This window comes from Lepisma saccharinum, chromosome 13, assembly GCF_977018435.1.
Source record: "Lepisma saccharinum chromosome 13, izLepSacc3.1, whole genome shotgun sequence".
NCBI classification, from domain to species: Eukaryota; Metazoa; Arthropoda; class Insecta; order Zygentoma; family Lepismatidae; genus Lepisma; species Lepisma saccharinum.
In genome coordinates this window covers 86000692-86026425 of record NC_139241.1, presented here as the reverse complement: position 1 = coordinate 86026425, position 25734 = coordinate 86000692, and the positions used below count along the sequence as shown (strand labels likewise).

Here is a 25734-nt window from a genome sequence, read left to right as displayed (position 1 = left end):
ACCAATGTCTTACCCGGGACTCGAACCCAGAACCCCTGGCGTCGTAGCGCGCTCTGCTAACCACTTCGGCACGGAGGTCGACAATCCACTTCGCCACGGAGGTCGACACCAACTGAGCCACCGTGATCAAATGAATACTTCCATGTTTAAAAACAGCTAGTAGACTTAAGAGGCTCAAAATTATGCAGAATATGATCAAGATTAAATCAGAATCGAGGGTGAACTTGAGGACTGCAGCTCCGGGCCTCCAGTACGTATATATATTCCGGCCTGGCTATGGTTAAAATAATCTCCAAATAAACAAATCTAACATCATCTTAGCGTTACTGCCTCCAGCAACACAATAAATTATTTCGACTTTTTAATTAATATTAGAACAATTTAATGGGCAGGCCATGTGACACGAATGGCAGAGGAAAGAATAGTTTACAGGATTATTGTTGGGAAACCTGATGGTAAGGGACCAGTAGGAAGGCTAAGACGAGGATGGAGGGATAGCGATGAGATGGACCTAAAAGAAATCGGTAAGGATGGGAAAGATTGGATTGATCTTGCCCCGGATAGGGACATATGGAAGGCTTGTGTTGCTGGTGCCATAAACCTTCGGATTTAAGTATGCTATAGAGCAGGCATGTCCAACGCCTCGATCGCGGGGCGTTTGTTGGTCGAGCGCAGTTATCTATTGTAATTATACAGGGAGGTTATTGCAGCATGCCACCGCAAAAGCGTCGGCCGCTTACCGGCCTTGTCATGCATCAGGTGCCGGCAAATTGCGTAACAGATAGCCCGTTACACAAACCGCTTGTTTTGTAATGTTTCCACTTTTCACAATTATAGTTACAATTACAACTTAAATAAGCACGTACCTTGTCGTAAGGATGCTGGAAAAGGTGTCCTCTAAAATACAAATATTTCTGGCACTTTATTTTTGACATGTAATCTTTCTTAGACACCGCGAGAGCTTCGGCCGCTTACCGGCCTTGTCATGCATCAGGTGCCGCCAAATTGCGTAACAGATAGTCCGTAACAGAAACCGCTTGTTTTGTAATGTTTCCACTTTTCACAATTACAGTTACAATTACAACCTTATTTCAGACATCTAATCTTTCTTAGACATCTCTACTTTATCCTCGGTTGACAGAAAGGGAAGACAGCATCGCGGCGCATAAAGCAAACCGAAAGTGTAAAATTATATTTAAAACTAATAATAATAATGATGATCACTAACCTTCTGTGTTATAAATGATGTTGAAAATGACCTCCTTCAACACCAATACATTTCCGGCATCTGCGTATGAAATTCCTCTGAACATCCATAAGCTCCTCAGGTGTGATTCTGGCAATTTCTCTTCTTATATTTTCTTTTAAATCCTCTATTGTACGCGGGTTATTCTGATACACTTTGTTTTTTAATGTTCCCCATAAATAATAATCACAAGGAGTAAGATCGGGGCTACGAGAGGGCCACAACTCAGTACTGATAATTCTGTCCTCAAAAATCTCGGCAATAAAATTAAGTGATTCATAAGCAGTGTGAGCAGTAGCAGAGTCCTGCTGAAAAAATGACTGCTGGCATTCAATGTCCGTTAATTGTTCAAAAAAAGGTTGTAGTATGTCTCTTCGATACCTTTCACCATTGATAGTACCTTCATAAAAAATAGGCCCTATTATTCTGTGCGCATTCAAACCACACCACACACCAATTTTTGCAGGATGGAGCGGAACTTCATGCACAAGGTCAGGTTTTTCTGCGCTCCAATAGCGATTGTTTTGTGAAATAACTCGGCCATTCAATTCGAACCAAGCTTTGTCTGAAAATATGATTAATTCTGGATTTACTCTGCCAGCAACAATATTATCCAGCATCCAGTTACAGAATCGAACTCTAAGCCCCGCGACAGGTTAACCTTGCAGCAACTTTTCGCATATATAGACCCAAATGTGCGCGGAGAAAATAGTTCCGCTGCAATACTGCGAATTTTCTCACTGTCTGTGATATGAACAGCTCAGCGGTTAAGGTAAGATTGGCACGGGGATGCTGAGTGCCGCTCTAGAGTGGATTGATACATAAAACCTGCTGCAAACTTAACCTGTCGCGGGGCTTAGTCGCGTGATCGCGCGGTTGCAATTCATGAACCACTGTAATTTTGTAGGGTTTTAATCTAAGTAATTTAGTGGCATTTCGTGCTGAGGATTTTGAAATGCCTGTTTCCTGAGCAAGCCGACGGAGGGATTTTTTTGGAGTATGTTCAAGTCGTTCACCAATTTCGTCTAGCTTTTCTTCCGTAAGAACACGTCGTCTGGAAACACGTTTCTTAGGTTCAAGAGATCCTGTCTCTCGTAATCTTTTAACGAGGTTGTAAACAGTATGTCTGTCCGGAACAGGATTGCCAGGAAATTTTCTTGCGAATCGCCTGACTACTTTTCTGCAAGAGTTCGTTTTCACGTAAGTATCGTACATAAAAACTCTTTGTTCAAGACTATATTTGTTTGGCGGCATAACTAATAACTCAATAACACAGTATAAACAACACGAGTACTGATAAACGCAAACCGAAGTGAACACGTCTAAACAACTGGTAGCCGACAGCTGTCGCATTCGCGTAGTATCGAGAGGCTTCTCGCGGCTTACCACTACTCCGATAAGCCGCTGACGCTCTTGCGACATCTGAGGAATTTCGCTTCTAGCGTCGGCTCTATAGACACTGGATGGACCAAATTTTGAGGGAAGCACAACAAAAGACTACTCTATGAGGATATGTAATGCTCCTGCCGCAACTTTGAAAAAAAAAAAAATATGGAAATTACGACGTTCAGAAATTTTGCGTAATTACGGGGAAAATAGAACTTTGGGATTTGGCCCCCGTTTCCCCCTGGACTCACAATTGTCGGAATTTACATAAAATGTTGCTTTTTGTTCATTCTTACATTTAGAATTTAAATTTCTTAAAAAGATGCAGTTGTTGAGCAGTTATAGCCTTTTATATTCAGTTTATCCCATAGTAGCAAAAGGGGAAAAGTGCTTATTTCAAATGGCGCTCTCAGAAAGAAAAACGCACACAGTGTATGATCGCTACTTTACTTCAAAAATATTCACACGTTAAAATTAAGTGACACTGTTAAATAATTCGTTTATCTGCGCTTTCGTTTTGCATAATAATGTATACGTAACCTCCCCCCTCGAAAATCTTGGGCACGCCACTGACTCTAGTGTTCAAAAGGATTAATCTTGTGTTATCTGCAAAATAAGAGTCACGGTTTTGTTTATTCGAAGGCAAGACAAGAATGAAAAATTGAATCCTTTATGTTGGATGAGTCATTGCTGTCAGAAGCGATATGGGCAGAAATAAAGTGCCAGAAATATTTGTATTTTAGAGGACACCTTTTCCAGCATCCTTGCGGCAAGGTACGTGCTTATTTAAGTTGTAATTGTAACTATAATTGTGAAAAGTGGAAACATTACAAAACAAGCGGTTTGTGTAACGGGCTATCTGTTACGCAATTTGCCGGCATCTGATGCATGACAAGGCCGGTAAGCGGCCGACGCTTTTGCGGTGGCATGCTGCAATAACCTCCCTGTACGAATATACGTTATTTGAATTCAACTTCTATAATGTATAATGGCTGAGTAGGTACAATTTTTTGCAAAGATGAACGATTAATAGTAGCTCACTGCCTGTTGTGACAATAAAAAGTAGATCACTGCTTGATTGAAGTTGACATGCCTGCTATAGAGTATAATATAATTTTAATTAGCTCTGCATTGAAATTCCAGAAGTATCCCTTTTCTTTTCATTACAATTTCTATATACCTGTCATCTTCAAATATCAATATGGTATACGAAATATCAACTTTATATTCGTTCTGCTAATAAGAAGGAATCACAACAATCACTACAATACCGAAGTGAATAAATTTTAATAAATCAGTTATATATGGAAAAGGCTGCAGAATTATTCAATTGCTAATGAGTGGCTTATCCTATTTAGAAATCCTCGTTCCACACATAAATTTTGTCACATGAATCAGCCGAAAATGTCAACAGAATCTGTAGATGCAGCTGAAGTAAAGAAAAAAAGTTATGTCACGAAGTATCCAGAAGAGATTTTGTTAGTTTGTTTCTAAGCCCACTTTCATGCTCAGATATGCTAATCGGGACTACACCTACAGTTTAACGTGTAGTCCGAACAACTGTGCATTGTGCTTCCACCAAAGGAGGGGGGAGTCAAACACAGGACCTCATTCATTATAATGCGACAGCGTTATGCCATTGGGGAAAAATATACAGAAAGAACTCGCACCAAACGTGGCATTTTATCACCACAGAAGATGCGTCCATTTTAAGAGGGTGATTGCCTGAGAAAAATATTTGAGATTTTCGGAAAACAACGTCATTGTTCACGGAATTAGCTGCCTTGATCCACTAATGAAACGCTGTGCGATTGAAATTACCACCTCAACTTTCTAAGAGGTATAAACTAATGAGAGTCCATTGTTGGAAGAGTAAGTTCCGGTTGATTTGTTTTATTGTAAGTCATTTTTCTGCTAATTTTAATAATGACGACGACGTTATAAGGTTCAATGGTGATTAGATGAAAGTAACGAAGGGGCGAAAACAAAAACACGCTGACACTCAAAATATAAACCCTCATAAATTATTACTTTGACAGTGGTTCCAGGCGGCAGAGACTCGTTGTCCTGAAATAATAGTTTCCAGGGTATGCTGCACAGGACAGAGGTTGACATTCTAGTGTGTTCGAAATGGTCACGCCATACAACCCAATGAGAAATAGATGAAGTCTTACTGGTACGATGATCAACTTCGATGAATTCCTTGTCCTAAATCATTTTGTTACCTCAAAAAATATGTTCATGTAACCATACGTGTATTGCTTCTCCCGCCTTAGTAATATGACAGTTCTTCAGAAAACGAATAGCAACTTAGCTAATAATCTCTTAAATTCTGAACAGATTTCTCAATCTTACTTGTTTATTACTTATGAGTGATATTTTGTCAAAATAGCCTTTCATTAGTCTAGGAATACTTCATGGACAATGTACAAAGAATTGATTTTCCGTGTGTGTTTTAAATCATTCCTAATAAGACGTTCATTTAATCCAAACATTCAGTGGCGGCGATTAGGAGGAGCGGGAAGTGGGAGATGCAGTTCCCCAGCCACATTTTGCCACTTTTTGCCCCCGCACTATGACCTCTTTATGCTAAACCTTTTCTACCAAGAAAACGTATATTCAGGGGTGCCCATAGGGGGAATTATGGCGCGGGCTGCGCCATCGAGATTCTTTGGGGGATTTTTTCTCTTCAAATAATGTAAAATTGAACATTTATATATTTTTCCAAAATACAGGTAAAAATGTTACACCTTAAATTCAACATATTTAATCCATTAGATGAAGAAAAGAAAGCGTTTAATTTCATTATTGAAGGTGCGAGGTGTTCCGGGTTCGATACCCGGTTGAGGCACATAGTGGTTCGGATCCCACTTTAAACTGTACGTCCAGTCCCGATTAGCCTTACTGTGCATAAAGTGGACTTAAAACACCAAATCAATCAATCGTATATATTAGGCCTTAATTGACACGTGGGTTCTGGGGGGAAATTCTGAATTAAACGTTGGCGGGGACAGAAGTCTTAGATTATGGCGGGTATTTTAGTTAGAGGGGCATTGAGCATTAAGGTATCCAATTCTTGTGTATTACTATTGTCTTAGAATGTTGCAGAAATTCTGGTATGGAGACTGAGAATTAATTTTTTGGAGGATGCAATATCCAGTCTTCAATATCAACAGTAAGTCTAAAATTGGCATGGACATTTTTGTGGTAGGATTGAGTATTAAATTTAAAGGGGGAGATAGGAAGCTTTTGATAAAGTGTTAAATCTTAGATTGTCAAGGGATTTCTGTAGCGAAGAGAGAGTTTGAACATTAAATTTTGGAGACTGTATTTAGCGATATGGTATCCACATGTTTTCGACCCCGAACGTGCCAAAACAGAAGTTGGAAAAGACTAAATATCCCAGGATCCTAAGAAAGCATTGACACCCCGTTAAATTAATATTCTTGAAAGCCTGCAAAGAAATGGATGTGAAAATGTTCTTGCTTGCTTCGCTCGCAATAATGTGTTTGTTACAACAATGCGTGCTTGGCGCTTTACCGAGGTGGATGTGAATTTTTATGCTATAGCTGCATTACAAGACATGAGCGATATTCTCCATATTCATGAGTAACATCACTTCTTAAAATATAGTGCTTAGTGTTGGTATACTGCTTATTTTAAAGCAGGTGCATCATGTGTAACAAAAAGCTAAGAAGAAAGTTACTTTCGGTGTAGGGATTACGATATAGTTTCAGGTCGCAAATGATATGAATAGGGGGGGGACGGATGCCATGGACATGATTTTGTGGGGATGCGCCATTGTCCTTGGGGGAGATGTCCTTGCCCCTCAAATGTTGGCACCCAATCGCTGCTACTACAAACATTCAGATAGATTTGTCAGTTGTACAATCCTTGTAAGCTAAGAAAAGTGATCGATCGCCAAAGGAGTAAGAAAACTCTTCGAGTCAAAAACTCATACGATGAAAATACTATGCTCAGGAACATGCATTTAAATTACGAGAAACTTCACGATTGTCTACCATCGCACTTTCTATCATTGTCGCCGAATACATAAAATCAAGTATGTGCCTTGTATTTGCAACACAAGCTTAAACCTAATTCACATTTATTTAACTGTATTAACATGCATGAAAGAATGTGATTAGAATGTATGGCTGGGGTATGGCTGCGCATGTGTAAACACTTCCTTGAAATAATTGTGTTCATCAGAGACAAAGCGAAAGGAAATGGAACAAGATGTGAGAATAGATTAGAAAAGAATAAAGAGGAAAACAAGGAAAAGGAAAAGAAGTAAGAGGAAAATCGGGAGTGTGAGAGAGAGGCTGATACATACGTCTTACGTACACATACATGGTCTTACATTTATACTGCCCACCCTAATCTATCACTATGGAGATTCTGCCCACCCGGTCGAAAATTTCTGGCGCTGCCCCTGCTACAAATAGTTACTATTTCTTAAAGACTATCCCATAATCACCCATCACCTTCTCAAAATGGAGAAAGCCGAATGACTTGTTCTAGTCAGGTGAGCGACGTCATCATCTGGAGGCGAGACAGCCGTCATGTTTGATTTATTTAGTGGAAGAAATATTGGACCGTTTTAGTGAATGTGGAATTGCAATGTAATTTTAAGAACTGCAACCGAATAAATCATTAAGTAATGCCTGACAAATGTGTGTAAATTATGTTGGGAAACTTGGACTTATGTGTAAATTATGTTTCCGAGTTTGAAGTGTGAACGTACAAGGAATATGGTCTATAAGTTGTGTGCCCCATTGTTGTGGAAAATTTGTGCTGGGGATATTGTGGAAGCGAAGAGAGATCTTCCTATTTTGATGTACCTAGCAGGCTATTGCTCTTCCATTCCAAGAAAAATGATGTGATGACTGCAGCAACATTCTAGTTTTGGACAAGACTATGCAAGATCTTCCAAATGATTCATTGGATTTTATAAAAAGTTTGGATGGAGATAGATTGTCATCCTTCAGAGGTTGTTGTGGATATTGTGTTGAAGAATTATGTATTTGTCAAAAAACTGATAAGCCGTGAATACGAAGTGGAATTCTTAAAAGCAGCAAACCAATGGGAAGCATGGCCGTATTTAGAGGGGGGGTTTCTAGGGTTCAAACCCCCCCCGAAACATCTGACATGTTTGATTAATGGAAGTTCAGAAACCAAAATCTGTAACTCTCTTCAAATTTTTTTTCGAAGCATCACAAAAATGCAAGGAGACAATGTTGAAACGATCGAATTTTCATACACTTGGAATTCTGGAAGTTGAGTGAAACAGGGTTTATTCTCGGAATCGTAGCCCACCCGCGACCCCTCCATTATCACTTCTGGTGTCCTCTTTCCAGTGTTGTTCCTGCGTCACAAGGAATATCGTAGACTGAAAATTCCGTTATGATTGTCACAAAATTCCCTTTCCAACTTTTAAATTCCCTGTCCGATAAAGTTGAAAATCCCCCTTGATAGGAGTTCAAACCTAGGATCTCCAGTTTCGTAGCGCATTACGTTCGCGATTGAGGTTACAATCCATGCACCAGGCTAAGTTTTTAAAGAGAATAACTGGTTCCACACTTTTCAAAATTCCAAATATTAAGTTTTAAGATCAAACAACAAAAACTTTATGACTAAAATTTCCATCTAAATTATAGAGCTTTTTCTTGAATGTATCTTAAAATTTAATAACAAAGTATAATAATTGTGCATTTCAGTACACACTGTACGAAACGGAAAAAAAACAACAAAAGAACAACCTTGTGCTGGATATTCACTCATCTGCTGGATTGAGTAAGCCCCCTTAAAGATATAATAATATTAATAATAATTATTATTATTTTGGAATAAAATTGTTTTATTATTATGAAATTTCGATTATTATTGTATAATTATTGTTATTATTTCTATTATTCAAATTTCTGGCGACACCCATGGGAACAATTATGAATGAACCCCCCCCGAAAATTTTTCCTGCCTACGGCCATGATGGGAAGTGGCATTCAATCTGAGTCTTGTGAAGTTGAAAGATGAAGATAAGTGGTTGGTGAGCTGCAATAATGGACACGAATGCGAAAAGGTTTTGAGAACAATTTTGTGGTCCTCAACAAATGCTTTGTTGAAGGCCGACACAAGAGAAGGAAACTCTCCACACACTTCTTTTTTGCCGTTTGCTTTCTTTAATTGTCGAAAAAATTTAGTGTTGGTACCACAAAGTGATATCGGAAAGAAAATTAAATGATAATAATATTGAAAGTGCTAGCGATGTTCCGAGAGTTTATTAATTGGTTAGGCAACTTGGTCAATTTCCTGTCTACGTAACATGCGGGGTTGAACTTATTTTTTGAACTTTTCTTACAAAAACTAACGAGTTTTATGTAAAACTAAAAAATATTACGGGTAATATTTCATAAATACATGCATTTTTAAAAAGAAAATCCACCAGGAAGTTTGTAACGATTTTCAACATGAATTTGGGTGATAATAGGCATTTTTGTGGTGGCCATAGTGGCTTCTTGAACGAAAATGTTGGTGTAAATATTCAATATTTTTCTTCTATCTCTTCTAACTATATTTACTGTGAGGGTAAATGTAAAAATGTGGCTTCCTCTGAGATTCCAGTCCTTCCAAAAAAGAAACAAACGAACTTAAATTCTCTACAATAAAATATTGTCTTCCTTTTGATGATGACGTCACGACTGAGCACTGCAGCCTGAGCGTCTAAAACTGTCTTGAATCACACAAGTGGCAACCTTCGTGATTAGTCAAAAAGTGGAAGAAAAGAGAAGTAAAACAAATTAAATGAATCTGCTTGTTTGGCGTTAGTGAATAGACTAGTACGGTGGGATGCACAAGTATTGCTCGGCAAATTGTCCATCGCTATTTTCATTACTTTTTTCTCTTGCATCCTACGTGTTTTTAAGTATGCTAGTGCAGAGACTGTTAGCAGGCTGTTTCAATTCTTTATGCTCTCACTGAGTAAAACAAAGAGAATAAACATGGTGATGTGTATTACTTATGCATCCTACTGTACATTCAGTTGTAACATTCCCGCGAATTATTCCATCGACAAGTCCATTATGGCTAAACAATTGTATTTGAATTGTATGCATGGTCACATGGTGCGAATCAAGGACGTATTTAGGGGGTGTCCAAGGGGCCAAGTCCGAAAAACTTATCAAGTTCTAAAATTAAATACTAATGAAAAATATATTCGTTTAGCGGTCCAGACCCCCCAGAAAGAGTTACCAAGTACTAAAATAAAGTAATGAAAATGTATTAGCATTTGTTGCATAATTGATGGTTATTAATTTCCTCTGAACTTTTTAGAAGGCAAGGATTATACTGGGATCATAAGGCTTTGAATGACATTACAAAAATGATTTGATTTATGTACACTACTACTCAAAATAATATGCATAAAATATTAATCAGAAACTTACTTTTCTCCAACTACATGTAACATCATTTTTGTAATTCGATAAATATTAAATTATTCCGGGTAAGCTACGTAATGAATATGTGTGTAATATGTATTGTAATTAGTATTAATTTGATTTAATATAATTATATTTATTTAAACATTATTATTATTCCCCAGACACTATGTTCGGACCCTCTCCCAAAACAAATTTCTAGATACGTGCCTGGTGTGAATTAAGCAAAGAGGAATTATCGGACTGGTGAGTCCTACTCCTCCTCAACAGTCATCACTAGAGAGTACACTAGAATTTAATGTTTTGTTAACTGCATTGTGCACAATTTTTGTATTATGGATTACAGTGAGCTAAACTTATATAGCTCTCCACAAAAATTTATGAGAGAAAGAGAATTATTTCAGATGGAGTGGGTAAATTTTGCACTCTTATAAAGTGTAATCTATAAACTACACTTACAGGAGTTGGAAGATACTTTATATTAATGCCTTCAAACTTGAATATTTCTCACACACAGTGGCAGCGATTGGGTTCCAAAACTGGGGGGAGGGGGGGCAAGGTGCCAAAACTTGGGGGGGGGGCAAATACAGTATATTTTCCTTTGTAGGTAAGGTTTAGCATAGTGCTGGGGAAAAGTGGCGAAAAGTGGGGGGAGGCAACTATTATTTTGTACAAATACTGTGTACAAAAATTCTACTCTATATGTCCATTTAATTACAAGTTTAATAAAATAGTACTTATTTTATTTGCCATCTGTTGGTTGAAATAGTAAATAGAATTCTATTAAACGAGTGTTATTATTATTTCCATTCTTACATATTATTTTTTTTACTTAGTTTTTCTGCTCCTTTTGGGTAACCGTGAAGATGAATGGTGATAAGCAGTAGGGGTGTGTGTGGGAGGGCAGTTGCCCCCCACTCTTTGCCACTTTTTCTCCCTTAATACTAAGCCAATTTACTTTCTCTTGGTCACAGTGCTGGACAAAAGTGACCACGCCCACTAATCGCTGCCACTATTTTTTTTAATTGGAAACTGCACAAACAATTGTTTTTATCTGACACGAGGTCATCAGAAGTTTGGAGCAAGTGTGCCCGACATTGGTTGTCAACACGAGACTTTGTGCCTCGTGCCACAAGACCACCTTCACACCCATGCAAGATCATGCTCCGTATGGTGGACTAGTCGCCAAGTGGTGCACTATGAGCTGCTACCAACGGGCCAAACCATTACAGGGGGGACCTCTACTCGCAGCAGTTGCAACGTGCGCAACAGGCACTGAAGCATAAGGAGCCAGCATTGGTTAATCGCAAGTGTGTACTGCTTCTTCACGACAATGCCAAGCCGCATGTGGTGTGGGTGGCCAGGGCTGGGAGATACTGTGCCATCCACGGTACTTTCCAGACCTGGACAACCATCTTCGTGGGAAATCCTTCGCAAATGAGGCAGACTTCCAGCAAGCACTCACGGACTTCTTTCCGTCCGAGACCCCGAGATCTATCGCCAGGGCACTGCACAGCTGTTGACAAAAGGTGCTGGATGCCGATGGGGATTACTTTGAGGACTAACAGTATGTGACATTCTTTGCATACCTTTTTGTTTCTGATGATCAAAAATAGCAAGAACTTTTTTGGTTACCTTGTAGAATCTTTGCACATGTCACTTTCATTTATTATGAAACCGAATAAACCAACACATTAGATAGTATTAATGGACTCAGTATCTGCCCTGAGTTTTATTAATTCCAATGTACCACAATACAATATACATCTCATATAAATAATTCAGTCCAACAAAATATTTGCACAGAATACATTTTAAGTCACATAGCATATGATTTAGTATAAATGCATTCAATCGGCACATCTAAAGAAAGAAACTATATTTACCACAGCACGTGATGTCCAGCAAATATGGAGACAAAAATTGGACGTAGATGTTATCACATAAAAATGTACAACTATAGTCACTTAGTCGTTTTTACAAAGTACAGATATTGTTTCGTATAAAATGCAGTAAGACAGAAATCCATTTAAGGATTCTAGTGGCTTAGACTTGAAAGTGTATTGCAAAATGAAATGAGAGAATTTTCTACTTGTATTCTATGGGATGACCACCATAGTACAAAAAAATTACACACAAGTTCCAAGTTTCCCAACATAATTTACACAAATTTGGCAGACGTTACTTTCCCACTTATTTTTTTTTAGAGGCCAGAAGATCAGAATAGGAAATTAAGTAATCTGACAGGACAAAGACAGGAAAAATTCGTCATTTCATGATTTCCGGAAACCTTGAATATTGGTAATTCTGCACACTATTTCTCAATGAAGTTGCTGTGTTTGCATTTCTGGAATGAAATCTGCTATTTCTTATGGAATTTCTGGTGCCTACGGTGGAGAAAATTTCAAGAATTAAGCATTCCTAGCATATAGCCATTTCAAATTTTCCAACTGTCAGGGATACTGAAAATTGGGAAAATAATTTAAAAAATCGGGATTGGGGCAGGAAATTTTCCCCTTCAAATCTTAAAAAGATCTCACCCCTCTTATAAATATGTACATATTCAATGTCTGATACTTGCCAGATCGCAACCACAATTCTCCCACATTTGGTGATAATTACAGGTTAATATGCGAGATCCTGCCAGATGATGCAGACATTCACAACAGTAGCAAAATACATATTTATTATGATTACGCTTATTGATGGTTTGTTACAGTCCTTAAGAATGAACTCTTGCCATAGCTTGTGAAAGAAATTCGCAAAAGAATAAGTCTTGTAAAAGTATGTGTCTTCTTGTTTTACATGTTTGGTACACTAAATTTATCAACATATTTCTAAGCTTTAACAAACAACAATAATTAACATTAAAATATTCTTGAGTGTCAGGACACATTCAGTCAGTCTCACAATAGTCAGCCGTCAAGAGCATCTCAGGGAGGGGAAACAGAATTTCCAATTTTATATTCACAATGATCGAAGAGGACATTTTTATCTAAAAATCATCCATACTTTTCTTTTTAAATGAGAGAGAGGTAAAGTTATTTTACATATTATAATGTAAGCTTGAATTTGCTTACAAATGACAAACATCTTTGGTGGTTAAAACAAATTAAGTTAATGATATTTCTTGGAACCTGCATTGGGGAAAATATGGATTCTGTATTGTACAATTTTGGGAAGGAAATTTACCTAAAATGAAGAAACGACCACAAAGCAGAAAATGCAATTAAGAAGCATCAAAAATGCTTAAAATGCTATAAAAGAGCAACATCTTAGAAAAATGAACAATCTGCAAGAAAATAATATAATAATATCGGTTTTCCATAATTTACAATAACAATAATAAAATTAATTGAACTTAATGAATTTTATATAAACAACCCTATGAAACTTTCTGGTCTAAAAAAAAAATTCTACTTCCTCAAAAAATATTTGCAGGTGTGATAACATTTGAAAGCACAAAACGAATAGAAAATTCAATGTAAATTATTCTGTGCTTCAGAAGTTATATTATATTGTTAGGGAAGGACACTTGTTTATAATGACAAATCAATTTACACTATAGGTAACATCCCTAGTTTTCTGTAATCTACATAAATTACCCACATCTCACATCGAAGTGGAAAGAAGAGCTGGCCTCCAAAAGTTCTGTATTCAAGTCCTACCTTGGCCACAGATTTCTTCTGAGCTACTTCATCAGTCATCCTTATCATTGGTATTAGCCTAAAGATACACAGAAGTCATTCAAAACAAGGATTTGTTTTTTTAAAAAAAAAATGGAAAATGAAATTAGTAACAGCAAAAAAAAATAATCAAATTTTTCCTTGTTTAAAAGAATATGATAAAAAATTAGTAAATATCTAATATCTCTTTCTTTCATGGAAACACACATGTTATACTTAACTTTTCAACAATGCACTTTCAAGTATAGCAATAACAAACACTGGAATGATATATATATATCATACACCATAATTGTGAAAATGTATACTATTTTAGTTCTCAAACATTAAATTTATGTTTTTGAAAGCAAAACAGCAAAATTTTATGTACATAGAAGTTTTTAATTACTTCGACAATAAAGGATAAAAACCATAGAAAAACAATATTTTAAAATAATTAGAATGTTACACGTACACAAACATTCACACATGCTAACTTCATACAGATTATCGTAAGTAATTGTAATTGCATGAAGAGATATGTATACAAAGGATAATACTTTTGAGAATCTTACGTTTGTTGAAATTTTCAATCAACTATTGTCTGTTAATCTTCACCAGCGTTGTTAATGGTCCAGGAATTCTAAATAAATTCAAGTGGTCCAGGAGACAAAATCAGCAAGTGTAAACGGGTTCTAAACAGTAAAGAACATTTTTATCTATAAAGTATTTAAATTTGATCCCAGAACCTATTAAACCAGATCAATTTAAATGCGGACCAAGTTCGACATTGAAATGAAACAATATGCAACTTCGACCAAATTTAAATTCTGCGAGAAGAAAGGTTCCGGAAGCCAACAGAACAACCCATTGGACCTTTAACGACCCTGATCTTCACTTTACCAAGCAGGATTTCTTGGATTTTGTAATTTTCCTTTCTTACCATTGACACTAATATTGTGTCAGCCAGAAAAAGACTTGAGGAGGGTTTAGACAGGGTCAGAATTCTCATAAACCGTGTCTGTTTTTTGTAGGGCATGCCAAAATGAATCTCCAGTGCTCAAAATGAAAATTCATATCTGAAGGGGTGGGGGTGGTGTGATTAGTTGATTTTGGGGCTAGGAAGGGAGATGCTTGGATGGTTCAACATGGCAACAATTTACTAAGGGATGCTTATGCAAATTATCCTATATGTATGTATGTGTGTGCATGTTCGTGATGCAATATATTTCAAGTACAAGTTTTACTTCACACACAAATATGTACTAATTCCATGCAACTTGTGAAGAAATAATTTTGTTCACCTAGCGACGTACTAGCACCATTCTGGAATAGATTAAGCACAACATTTTGTTCACAGTTATGGTTCTTGATTTCAGGCTTGCATTTAGGATCGTATTCATTTGCTGAGAGTTTGCAGTTTTCTTTCAAATTGGCTGACAAATTTGGTGGTGGTGCGTCCTTGGGCTGCATTTAGAGTTGAACCGGTGTGAAGTAGTTTCTTTCGTAACACATTATCTCATGCAAAATATAGGTGTTTACTTTGAAAATTTTTACCCCGAGCATTTCATACAATTTAATAAAAATTAGTGTAAATTTCAGACGGTCATTAGTAATGAAAAGAATATTCTGCTCCCCAAGCATCATGTTGCTGGTTCAACACTGAGTTTCCACCAGGGATCAAACCTGTTTTTAATAAGAAGCGTAACAAGTAGAAACACAGAAGTTAATTAGTATCCAGATACCTCAACCAATATAAAAGAGTTCAGTACTATACTATTATGTATCAAATGATCGAAACAATAACATCATGCTTTTGTACCCCACAACACTCATACAATATCAAAAGAATTACAAACACTGTTTGAGTTTTAAACAAACAGTAACTGTAAACATGATAGCAAGTTTAACAAAAACATGAGATGTGACAACATGTGACATGTAAGTCTTTTCAGATTCACGTATGCTCCTTTCTCTAAGGACGCACACTTTAGACACACACTTCCTACTCTCGAAGGAACTTTTCTTCCATCAAAGCCTTAACTAATACTGCATCGTCCCACTCTACCACCTTACTCAAATTCCGCAGCCTTACCTTTATGGACAGCTTACAAAATACTACGTTCACGCTTAGTCACAAGGATCTGAGCACAACCACTTCTCAATCGCTATCGTCATCATTGTGGCTCCGGTTCAAGGGCTGCCGGCTCTCCTCGTCAGAGCCGTATATGACTTCCTCGTCACTGTCGTTTATCATGGAGAAGGCTGGGTTGTCCTTCACGTAGCATTCTGGTAAAGACAAATTTTCATTGCCTTAATTGCATTTGAAAATTCCATGATTAGAAATTACCGGTAAAATGATTAAATTGTTCCCTGTTCATGCAGGAGAAACTATATTATACATGAACTGAATTGAAATGTATTTATGTAAGTGTTGTGAACAGATTTACACAACACTGTCCGTTTAACAGACAAGCATAATACTGTTTTACAGTTAGTTAGGTACACAAAATAGATTTATTCAGTACAGAAGCATGGACGTCCACAGGATTTTTTCCAGGGAGGGGCAAGGAAGGTACTTTTTCCAGGGGGGGCAAACAAAGGCAAATTTTCCCCAAAAATAGTGTTGTTCCCTAAAAAACATTGCTTAAATTTGAATTTATGGTGTTCATGCAATAATTAACACATATTATAGTGGCTAAAATGAAATTATATGTGTGAAATACATATTTTTTGGTTGACTTTCATTTTCCAGGGGGGGCCACGGCCCCCCTTGCCCCCCCTTCCGGACGCCCATGTACAGCAGTGAGAAATTCAAACAAGAATAAAAAGTAAATTCATTTCTGTACACTGCGACATTTACCTTCAATAATAGTAATATGAGCTATCAGACAAAGCAGCAGTAGTAATAATACTAGCTGTAGCAGCAATAGTAGTGCAGTTATGGTAACAGTAACAGTACAGTCAGAATAGTGGTGGTGGAGATAGCATGGCCACATTCAGAGGGTTTCTAGGGTTCAACCCCTTCAACTGTGGAATCTACTTGGTTCCACAGTTTTCAAAGTTCCAAAAATTAAGTTTTATGTGACGGGTCAAACAACAAAAACTTATTTTCTTGTAGTTTATGGTTATTACAAGCATAAGAAAACAGTTTTTCGTTGTGACATTGCAGGAGAACACACGCTCCCTTCATCAGACATTTATTTTTATCTTGAAATAAATAATTCTACAATGCAAGCAATGCGTACAGACAAGATAAACAACAAAAACTTTATGACTAAAATTTCCATCCAACTTTTAAAGCTTTCTTTGAATGTATCTAAAATTTAATAACAAAGTATAATAACTGTGCATTTCAGTACACACTGCATGAAACGTAAAGAAAAATAATAAAAAATAAATAAAAAGTAAATAACCTTTTGGTGGATATTCACTCATCTGCTTATAACAGCAATAATTATAATAATAATAATAAAAATATACTAATAATTTAATAACTTTGGAATGCAAATGGTTTATTATTATGAAATTTTATTAATTAGTATTATTATTATTGTATAATTATTATTATTTCTATTATTCAAAATTCCAGCGATGCCCATGGGAACAATTGTGAGTGAGCCCCCCAAAAAAAACTTTTCCTGCCAATGGCCATGGGTGGAAGATGTAGTAATAGTACAATAGTAGTTATAGAAGTACAGTAGCAGCAGTAGTAATTGTTGTAGCACAGTATTAGTAGTAATAGTAACAATAGTAGCAGTAGGAGGAGATGCAACTATATAATAATTGCAATACATGAAGACCTCCCATTCTCGGTCCCTTTATATTAATGACTATATTTAATTGTCCAATTTTTTAACATCATTTCGCAATCTGACACACACAGCTGTAAGCAATAAAGGAGCCTTGAATGGATGTAATTTGTGTTGCTGGTCGTAGGAAATGTACTCAAGGTCAAAATAACCTCTGCCCTCCCGGAATAGCACTTTATCCAATATTTACTGAAACTTTAAAAAATTCTGAGGCAGGCAATTTTACCCCTTCGCAGGAACCTGAAAGTACAATATTTTTGCCCTACTGCTGTGGCTCTTAATGCTTCATTTATCCCCAGACCTTTTTTAAATATATTCATGTTACAGACCCCCACAATTAACATGCAAAGTCCTCAACTCTCAAATCTTTAATTGAAATTGTATTTTATTCAACTATAAAATTTATTACAATACTCATTTTACATATATAATAATAATAATAATACGAAGCTTTGTATTACTAACAATCTATAATAAAAATTATAAAAATATTCTGTTATGATTTATCTCCAGCAAACTGTGGAACATATTTAATTTTTAAATCAATTTATTTTAAGATTTGACAACCTACTTTCCTTGAATCTTTGTAACAAGTAAAAAAAAAGGCTGTAATATTTCTTCCTAACCTAATTATGTAAATTTTTTAATTATATTTTGTGTATTTACATGACCTACAAAAGTGGTTCACACAATGTAAGGCAAAATCATGTAAAAATTCTAGTAGGTTAGGTACTCACCGAATGCTGCATTTCGAGGAGGCGAGTACACGTAGGCCATCGCGTACAGATAGAAGTTGAGGAGGCCATAGAAGGACATGAACTCAGCCGAATTCTTGTAATTGGTCGACAGCTCAGCCACAAAGTTGTCTTCCAGAATCCCGACACCAAATCTCAACACCGTGATGGTGATGGTTATGGAGATCACTATGATCATTAGGAGCGTAAGGAACTTCAGCCTCATATCTGAAAGGAAGTGGCACAACTGAAAACACTCAACTAGACAAATCTTCTACGGCCACTTTGGTGGCTGCCACCGAGATTCCCAGGTTTTAGTCTCAGCAGAGGCATTCTTTGCAAGTGTCCTTTATCAAGTGGTGCATCACACCATTAGGAAGCATAGAATAATAATAAACACCTCATGTGTTTCATTCAGGAACTTACTTACATAAAAAATGATAAATCAAGATTTAACAAAAAATTCACGATTGTGGGTTAGTCTTTTTATTAGTTGATGAATTTGGACTTTTTGCAAAGCAAATATTTAACTTATATAAGTTATTTACATGTTATGTCTGCATGGCAACTGCTGTATAATGAAGATTTCAGTGGTGTATTCTGAAAATTTGATCTAGTTTATCACAACAATTCTTATTTATTGTATATACTTATTATGTATGTCCTTCTCCGTGGCTGTGCGGTCTAAGGCGCTATGCTTTCAGCTTCGACTGCGGGATGTCATGTGTTCGAGTCTGCCTGGTTTCAGTCTCTGGGTTCTCAGCCTGCATATAGGACCGGTGGCAACTCACCATCACGAGGAAATTAGGGAGCTATGGGTGAGTAGCGTCACCCAGTCTGGGAAATCTCCTATGACAACTGAGGGTTCAACGTGCTGACTCCACATCACCCCATTACCGGTTGAAGATCTCCACACCTCTAAGTAGGATTCTAGGAGGGAGACTGGCAGTCGGGAAATAGGCCAAGGCCCTTACGGGCTGTAGAGCCACGGGCTATGGTATTTATTATGTATAATAGAAATAAAACAGCAGGCATGCAAATTATAAAAATGGAAGTCTTACAACTTCAAAGTTTTCAGCAATTTCTATATACAGTATAACGTCTTTTATCCGCACATCAATTATCTGCAATGTCAGTTATTCGCACACTCAAAAAAGCAAGATTCAACGAGTGTTTTCTCATTTTCTCATGTCTTTTGTTTTCTTGTACTGTATACGTATGTAGTACTGTGTACTGTATGTATAAACTAAACCTGTACTGTACGTGCTTTTCTTTGTTAAATAAACACATGTTTGATTATCCCCAAAAATTGTTATCCAGATAACCTTCAGTCCCAATTAATGCGGATAAACAACGTTCTACTGTATATGAAAAACGTTGGATTATTAGCAATGCGCCACTGAGATTTATTGCTGATTTCAGACATCTTATTTTTAAGGGGGGGAGATAACTTGTATAGACATGAGAAGAACACTATTTGCACTGTTAATTGACTATTGTTAATTATTATTAATCAGCATTTAGATATAAGTTAGTTAGCAATGTCTGTCTATAGAAATAATGCCATATTCACTATATTGAGAACTGCTTGCTTTGGTTTAATATCTTACTGAAAACACACAACAGTCTCCTTACCAAAATAGGGCATGGACCGTAGCTCACTGTAGGCCTGCAGGATAAGGTACAGGAGATACGCCAGGTAGATCCCACCAACAACAAAGAAGAACACCTTGAATGCCTGAAAAACATTTAAAAATAACAATTATTACTATAATAACACTACATACAAAAGAATGAACTTTTGATAGTATATAAAGTAACACTGTTTTCTAACTGGCATTAATGGCACACAAAGCAAATTCTACTTGTATTTTATAGGGGTGTGCAAAATTGATTTTTTTTGTTCGGAATAGGATTGGGGTGGAAATTACAGAAACAAAAATACATTGAGGCAAAAAACGTTCCAAAACCTGAAATTCTACAAAAGTTATAGTTTTCACATTTATGGAATGACAACTTACAATTTCAGGAAACTTACAACACTGTACTGCAGAAAATTATGACAATTAAGCACAATTAATGCATGATGATTTGATTTCACAACCATTTGGGATACTGAAAATCAGGAAGCAATCCTAAAGTCAGGGATAGCATTTTTTTTCTCATGATCACAGTAAAATTTTTTTAGGTCCTCCACATCCCAAGTATTTTGTCAAAATTGCATGTGTTAATGTGGAAATTAGAAATTGGCACAGAGTTTTTAAATAAGCAACAGAATCAAAATATTTTTGCAATATTTATATTTGTATATTTTTCACTTTTCCGCTTAGAAATGAAATAAGATGATTTGAGATACTTACATAAAAGTTGCTCGTATCTAGCTTGTAGCTGTATGTGGGATCCCTCAGCTCATTGTATTCCTGACAGGTGGCCATAATGATGGCGGACAGCCACAGCAGACCCACAATCAGGATCTTTGGGCCATAGAAGGTGAGCAGATGCCTCTCATTCTGAAAGCAACAAGAGTAACTTTAATATTTCACAATGCGGAATCCATTCCAATTGTTGTTATGGCAACAGTGACAGACTTTCAAATTCACCTACGTGATGGCACGGTGATAATCAAGGGCTTCTGGGTTCGAAACCTGGTGAAGGTACATAGTGGTTTGGATCCCACTTTAAGTTGTAGGTCTAGTCCCGATTAGCCTTATTGTGCATAAAGTGGACTTTAAACAAAAACCTCAGATGTTCAAATTTAAATATGAATAATCCAATAATAATCGGGTACCCTATTCTACACCCTAGAATTTTCAAATTTTTTTCTTTCATTATGAAGATTATGTGATCCTAATTGTGAATTTAAAAAATTGGAGCGCGGAAAGAAGTATTTACGACTGTACAGCCGTTTAAAGTTGAGATTTTGTCGTTTGAAATTGTTGAGTCCAAATTTCCCACCGATTCCGGGCTCCGCCCCTGGGGTAATTGACTTACCGCCCCCTACCACTACCGTGGCCCCGCCTTTATCTATAGAGTCCCTTTTAAAGGCATGTTTGAAATTGGCTGGAGTCACTTGCCCCCAACACTATTTCTCACTGTTTTCCGCATTGACACATGAAGATACCAAAAATGAAGGCTAAAATTAAACCTACGAAGGTAACTTACATCTTTTTACCAAGGCCAGGCACTGAATTGTGGGTCGAAGTTAAATTTGTAAGTCCAGAAATTAAGTAACTCCTACGTTGAAAGTCCTTGTTGTCCTTTTCCACAGAATACCACCCTCCACTCCCTTCCCATCATAAAAATAAGAAGTCCAAAATTATCCCATCCCACAAGTCATTTAGAAAAAACAACCCTCCACTTTACAGCCTGCAGTTGCCAAAAATAAATAATTATTTCCAATTTCTGACGTCGCATAAATGAAATGCAACGTCTGTAATGTCCAATCTGCCAATATATCACACAAATAACATATCGCAATCGCAAATGTTCCCATTGCATAAGTCAATCATAAGAAGAAAAAGAAAAATATCAGACGTGCACCTGTGACATGAATCCATGATCCAAAATCTTCAGACTTGCACCTGTGACATGAATCCATCATTCGCCATCACGGAAGTTCTGAAAAACCTTTTTGACGTTACGCAAGGAATTTTAATTTCATAAAAAACTTAAGTTTCATAGCACGTAGATCTAAAAAATTAACTTCCACGCTATTTGCAAACACTGTTTGTTATGAGGAACTAAATATTTTCATGAAAATATTTGAAATGTGCCTGAAATCGAGGGTGTAGAAAGGGGTACCAGAGCCTAACTGAACCCACTGGATGAGATATGAGAATTCTAGCTTCAATATTCATTATATTCTTCAACCTGAAAATGGGATCTGGTGTTCAAATCCTGAATCCTGAACTTAATATGCAAATCCTGACTAATTATAAATCCTGGATTCAATATCAAATCGTGAATCCTGGATCCCAAATCCTGGATCACATATCGAATCAAAATCCTGATTTGAACTTATGCTGCAAAAGAGAACTTTTCACAACAGATAGTTGAGAAATACATGCAATGACTGTGCATTTCATGAAAACTGGATGACTCTCTTAACTTAACCATATTACAACTAGGTTAGCTTATTTTAGGTAAATTGGGTTTGGTGCTTTTAGCAAATGTTTTACAGTCACGGTTGCATCAAAGGCAGCGGTGGAGACAGACCTTCAGTAAATTTGAATGGCTGGAAGCAAAGTTTCATTTATGACTGAAAGAAAATTATTTGGAGCCAGTGCTTTTGTTGACACCCATTCACACCACACAAACAACAAATAGTGCAAGTACCTGCCTCAGTCCATGGTAGATGCAGAGCCAGAACAACAATAAGGCACAGAGGAAGGACGCCTGCAGGATGGCATCCAGGACCCCGGGGATCCACGAGTTCACCAGGAACGTCATCGGGAAAATGGGGTCTGGGAAAAGGCACAAAACACACGCTTAGAAAATTTACATTCTTGCAGACATAATAAAGAGTGACAACTGAAAGACAATGATTGTAAAGAGAAGAGTACAGTGAAAGACTAGATGGGCGTGTGAAGCTAGAAAGGAAAAAAACAATCAATTGGATGAAACTGTTGTTTAACAAATTACGGAAACTAAGGTACAAGTAGATTACAATAAACAAAAGACAAATGAAGAGCAAAATATGTTAAACCTGTACATGAGAGAAGAATAAGTAAGAAGGAAGAGAGAAAAATACATTTAAACTTCAACATAACAATATAACTGATCTTTAACAAACTAGTTTAACTAATTAAAAAACATTGTTACCTCCAGATTAATTGTCTGTTAAACCTGCATAAGCAACACATCTATTGAAAAACACACACATATGTACCATCAAAATGACAACAATATAGAAGTTATACAATAGAAAAAACATGCTAGTGAAATGAAACTTCATAATAATTGGGGATAGATCAAAATTAAATTTTGGCAGATACCAATAAAGTACACATACAAACCTTCAAGATAACTACAGCCTGGAAGTTCATTTTGGTTAAAATAGGCAGGCAAAAAGGTACTTGTAAGGTGGAAAATAACTACCAAAAGCAAAAACTAGGCACACTAAACTGAAAAAGTGGGCAAGTCTGAGTCACTTATGTCTAGAATTTCATTCAAAAACTTCAAATCTACATGCAAATAATATTTTTAGTTTCCTTTGTTACCATGATTGCATATAACCACTTTTTAATTTTTTTTTTGTATTTAGTGTTTGATATTCAACATGCTTTCATCTCTCAAAAAGAATGCTTTTTTATGGCAAAAAATTATCTCTTTTTTTACAGAAGTAATTGGACCATACATGAAACAGGATATTGTAACCAGATTCATATCATCAAGAAAATAAATTCTACCTTTAACAATATCACAAATTATTTTCAATTTTTCCAAGTTTACATTTATACTCTTTACATGTTTGCAGTTTTCTGCAACAGCTAACCATTTTACCCCTGGCACTTCCATCAGCTGCTCACTGATTCTTCTAAGACTTTCATGGATGCTACAAGAGTTTTGCCCCTTTTTTTCCAGCTTCGTAATCGACTCTGGCAACACTCTAATGTGCTAATAAATAAAATGTTATGGTTATGTTATGTTATGGTTTCTTTTCTATTTTTTCAAATATGGAATATATAATGATTAAATAACAAATATTTGCTCACGCTCTCTCGCTCTCGTTTTTGTAGTGGTTTATTTAAATATACTAATAATTTGGTCTCCATAAAAAAAATGGGTAAACTAAACAGTCATAAATACGGATGTATATGGCAAGAAAACACACGTTCTAATTGTTGTTGTTGGTTTGGTTTATTTTACTTCACATTTCTACCACATTGGTTATCGCGAAAATGAGGATGAGTGATGATATAATGAAATTGATGAAGGGACCTCACAAAGAACAATTCAGGCTGGGATTTGAACCCGTGATGAGCATGCATTCTTGTTCCTATGTGTTGTACTCTGCAGTGAATAATGAAATAATTTGGAATGAAAAATATATCCCAGAACTCTAAAAGCCAAAGGAATATCATTGAAGAAAGTAGAAAAAAAATGTGTTTTGTTACCTGTTTATCTCCTCCAATATATTGAATTTGCCACCTCACATCGCCTTTTCTAGCTGTATAGATTTAATCACAATAAGTAGCTAATGTGCTTATGGAAGTCACGAGGGACAATCATAAACAGAGAACTCTGGACTCCTGATTTCACAGTGCCCTGCAGATACACTGGGAGGAAATTATTTGTATTTTCCCCCCTCTCTTTAGCGTTGCTTTTCCATCACTTTACCTAAATTCTGTCATGACGATGAATGTTGATTAAATTAAACGGATGAAGGAACACTCATGCAAAGGTCAGGGCTCGAGCCCAGATCCTTCAGTAACGAGATCGTGAGATGGAGAAATTAGGGAAATAAAGCAATGCAATTTTCTTGGAAAATCGTTAACCATATACAAATATGGTGTTTCAAAAATCCAATTAAAATTTACGTACCACTGAGTAAATATGCAGTTTACTTCACCGATACCCACGTATCCGAATAGTTAGAGCTTTCCACTCATCTTTGTTGTCGGCCGACCTTCATGGGGGAGTGCAAGTGGCCCCGGATTGGTACCCGGTGGAGGCACATAGTGGTTCAGATCCAACTTTATACTGTAGGTCCAGTCCCGATTAGCTTTTATGTACATAAGGTGGACTTAAACACCACATCAACCAACCACGGGGGAGTGGTTATCACTGCACGCCATGACACCAGGAGTTCCGGGTTCGAACCCCTACCTCGGCATGGGTGTTATTTGTGTTTGTCTCTTCATTAATTGTATTGTATCATCTTCACGATTAACCAAATGTGCCAGTGACGCTAAGAAGCATAAATCAAATCAAATCATTGGTTGATTGTTTGATTTGGTTTGTTTTAATTCACTTTTCCTACACTTTTGGCTAATTGTCAAAATGATACGATAAAATTAATGAAGGGACAAACACAAATAACACCCACCCACGTCGGGGTTCGAACCCAGGATCTCTGGCTTAATAGTCAAATCAACATGTTTTGGATTTTCGAAAGTGGGTGGGATTAACGTGTGCTTCTTTTCAGTAGTCCTTCCTTATTTTGCAATCTTTTTCTATCTTTTCCTTTCTTTGACATTCTACTTTTAGGAATACTGGGCCTTAAAGGGCAAAAGGGGGAATTATGACCCACACCAACCTTCCTTGAGCTTGCCACTGATTGCTACCTTAAGTGTCGACATCACCGCACGTCACTGCAATTAAAGATACATAGTATGAAAAATGAAAAAGCTTCTAAAACATTAGCAACAACGTAAAATATGAATATCAAGAAAAAATTATCAATAAATGCAGCAGAGGAAAAAAAAAGGCATTTTGCCAGAACATCCACCA

The 25734-nt window shown here is 36.6% G+C and overlaps 1 protein-coding gene across 1 annotated transcript in view; it reads right to left on the bottom strand.

Annotated features, from left to right (window-relative positions):
* Nucleotides 1–11794: 11794 nt before the first annotated feature.
* The window catches only part of LOC145997498 (transmembrane protein 181), a 31518-nt gene continuing 17578 nt past the window's right edge, over nt 11795–25734 (bottom strand). The window contains exons 9-13 of the mRNA XM_083134615.1: nt 22618–22745; nt 20643–20792; nt 19918–20020; nt 18286–18510; nt 11795–16025 (exon numbers count right to left, since the gene is read on the bottom strand). Coding sequence (XP_082990741.1) covers nt 15898–16025; nt 18286–18510; nt 19918–20020; nt 20643–20792; nt 22618–22745 — 734 coding nt within the window. The 3' untranslated portion in view covers nt 11795–15897. The remainder of the gene's footprint in view (nt 16026–18285; nt 18511–19917; nt 20021–20642; nt 20793–22617; nt 22746–25734) is intronic.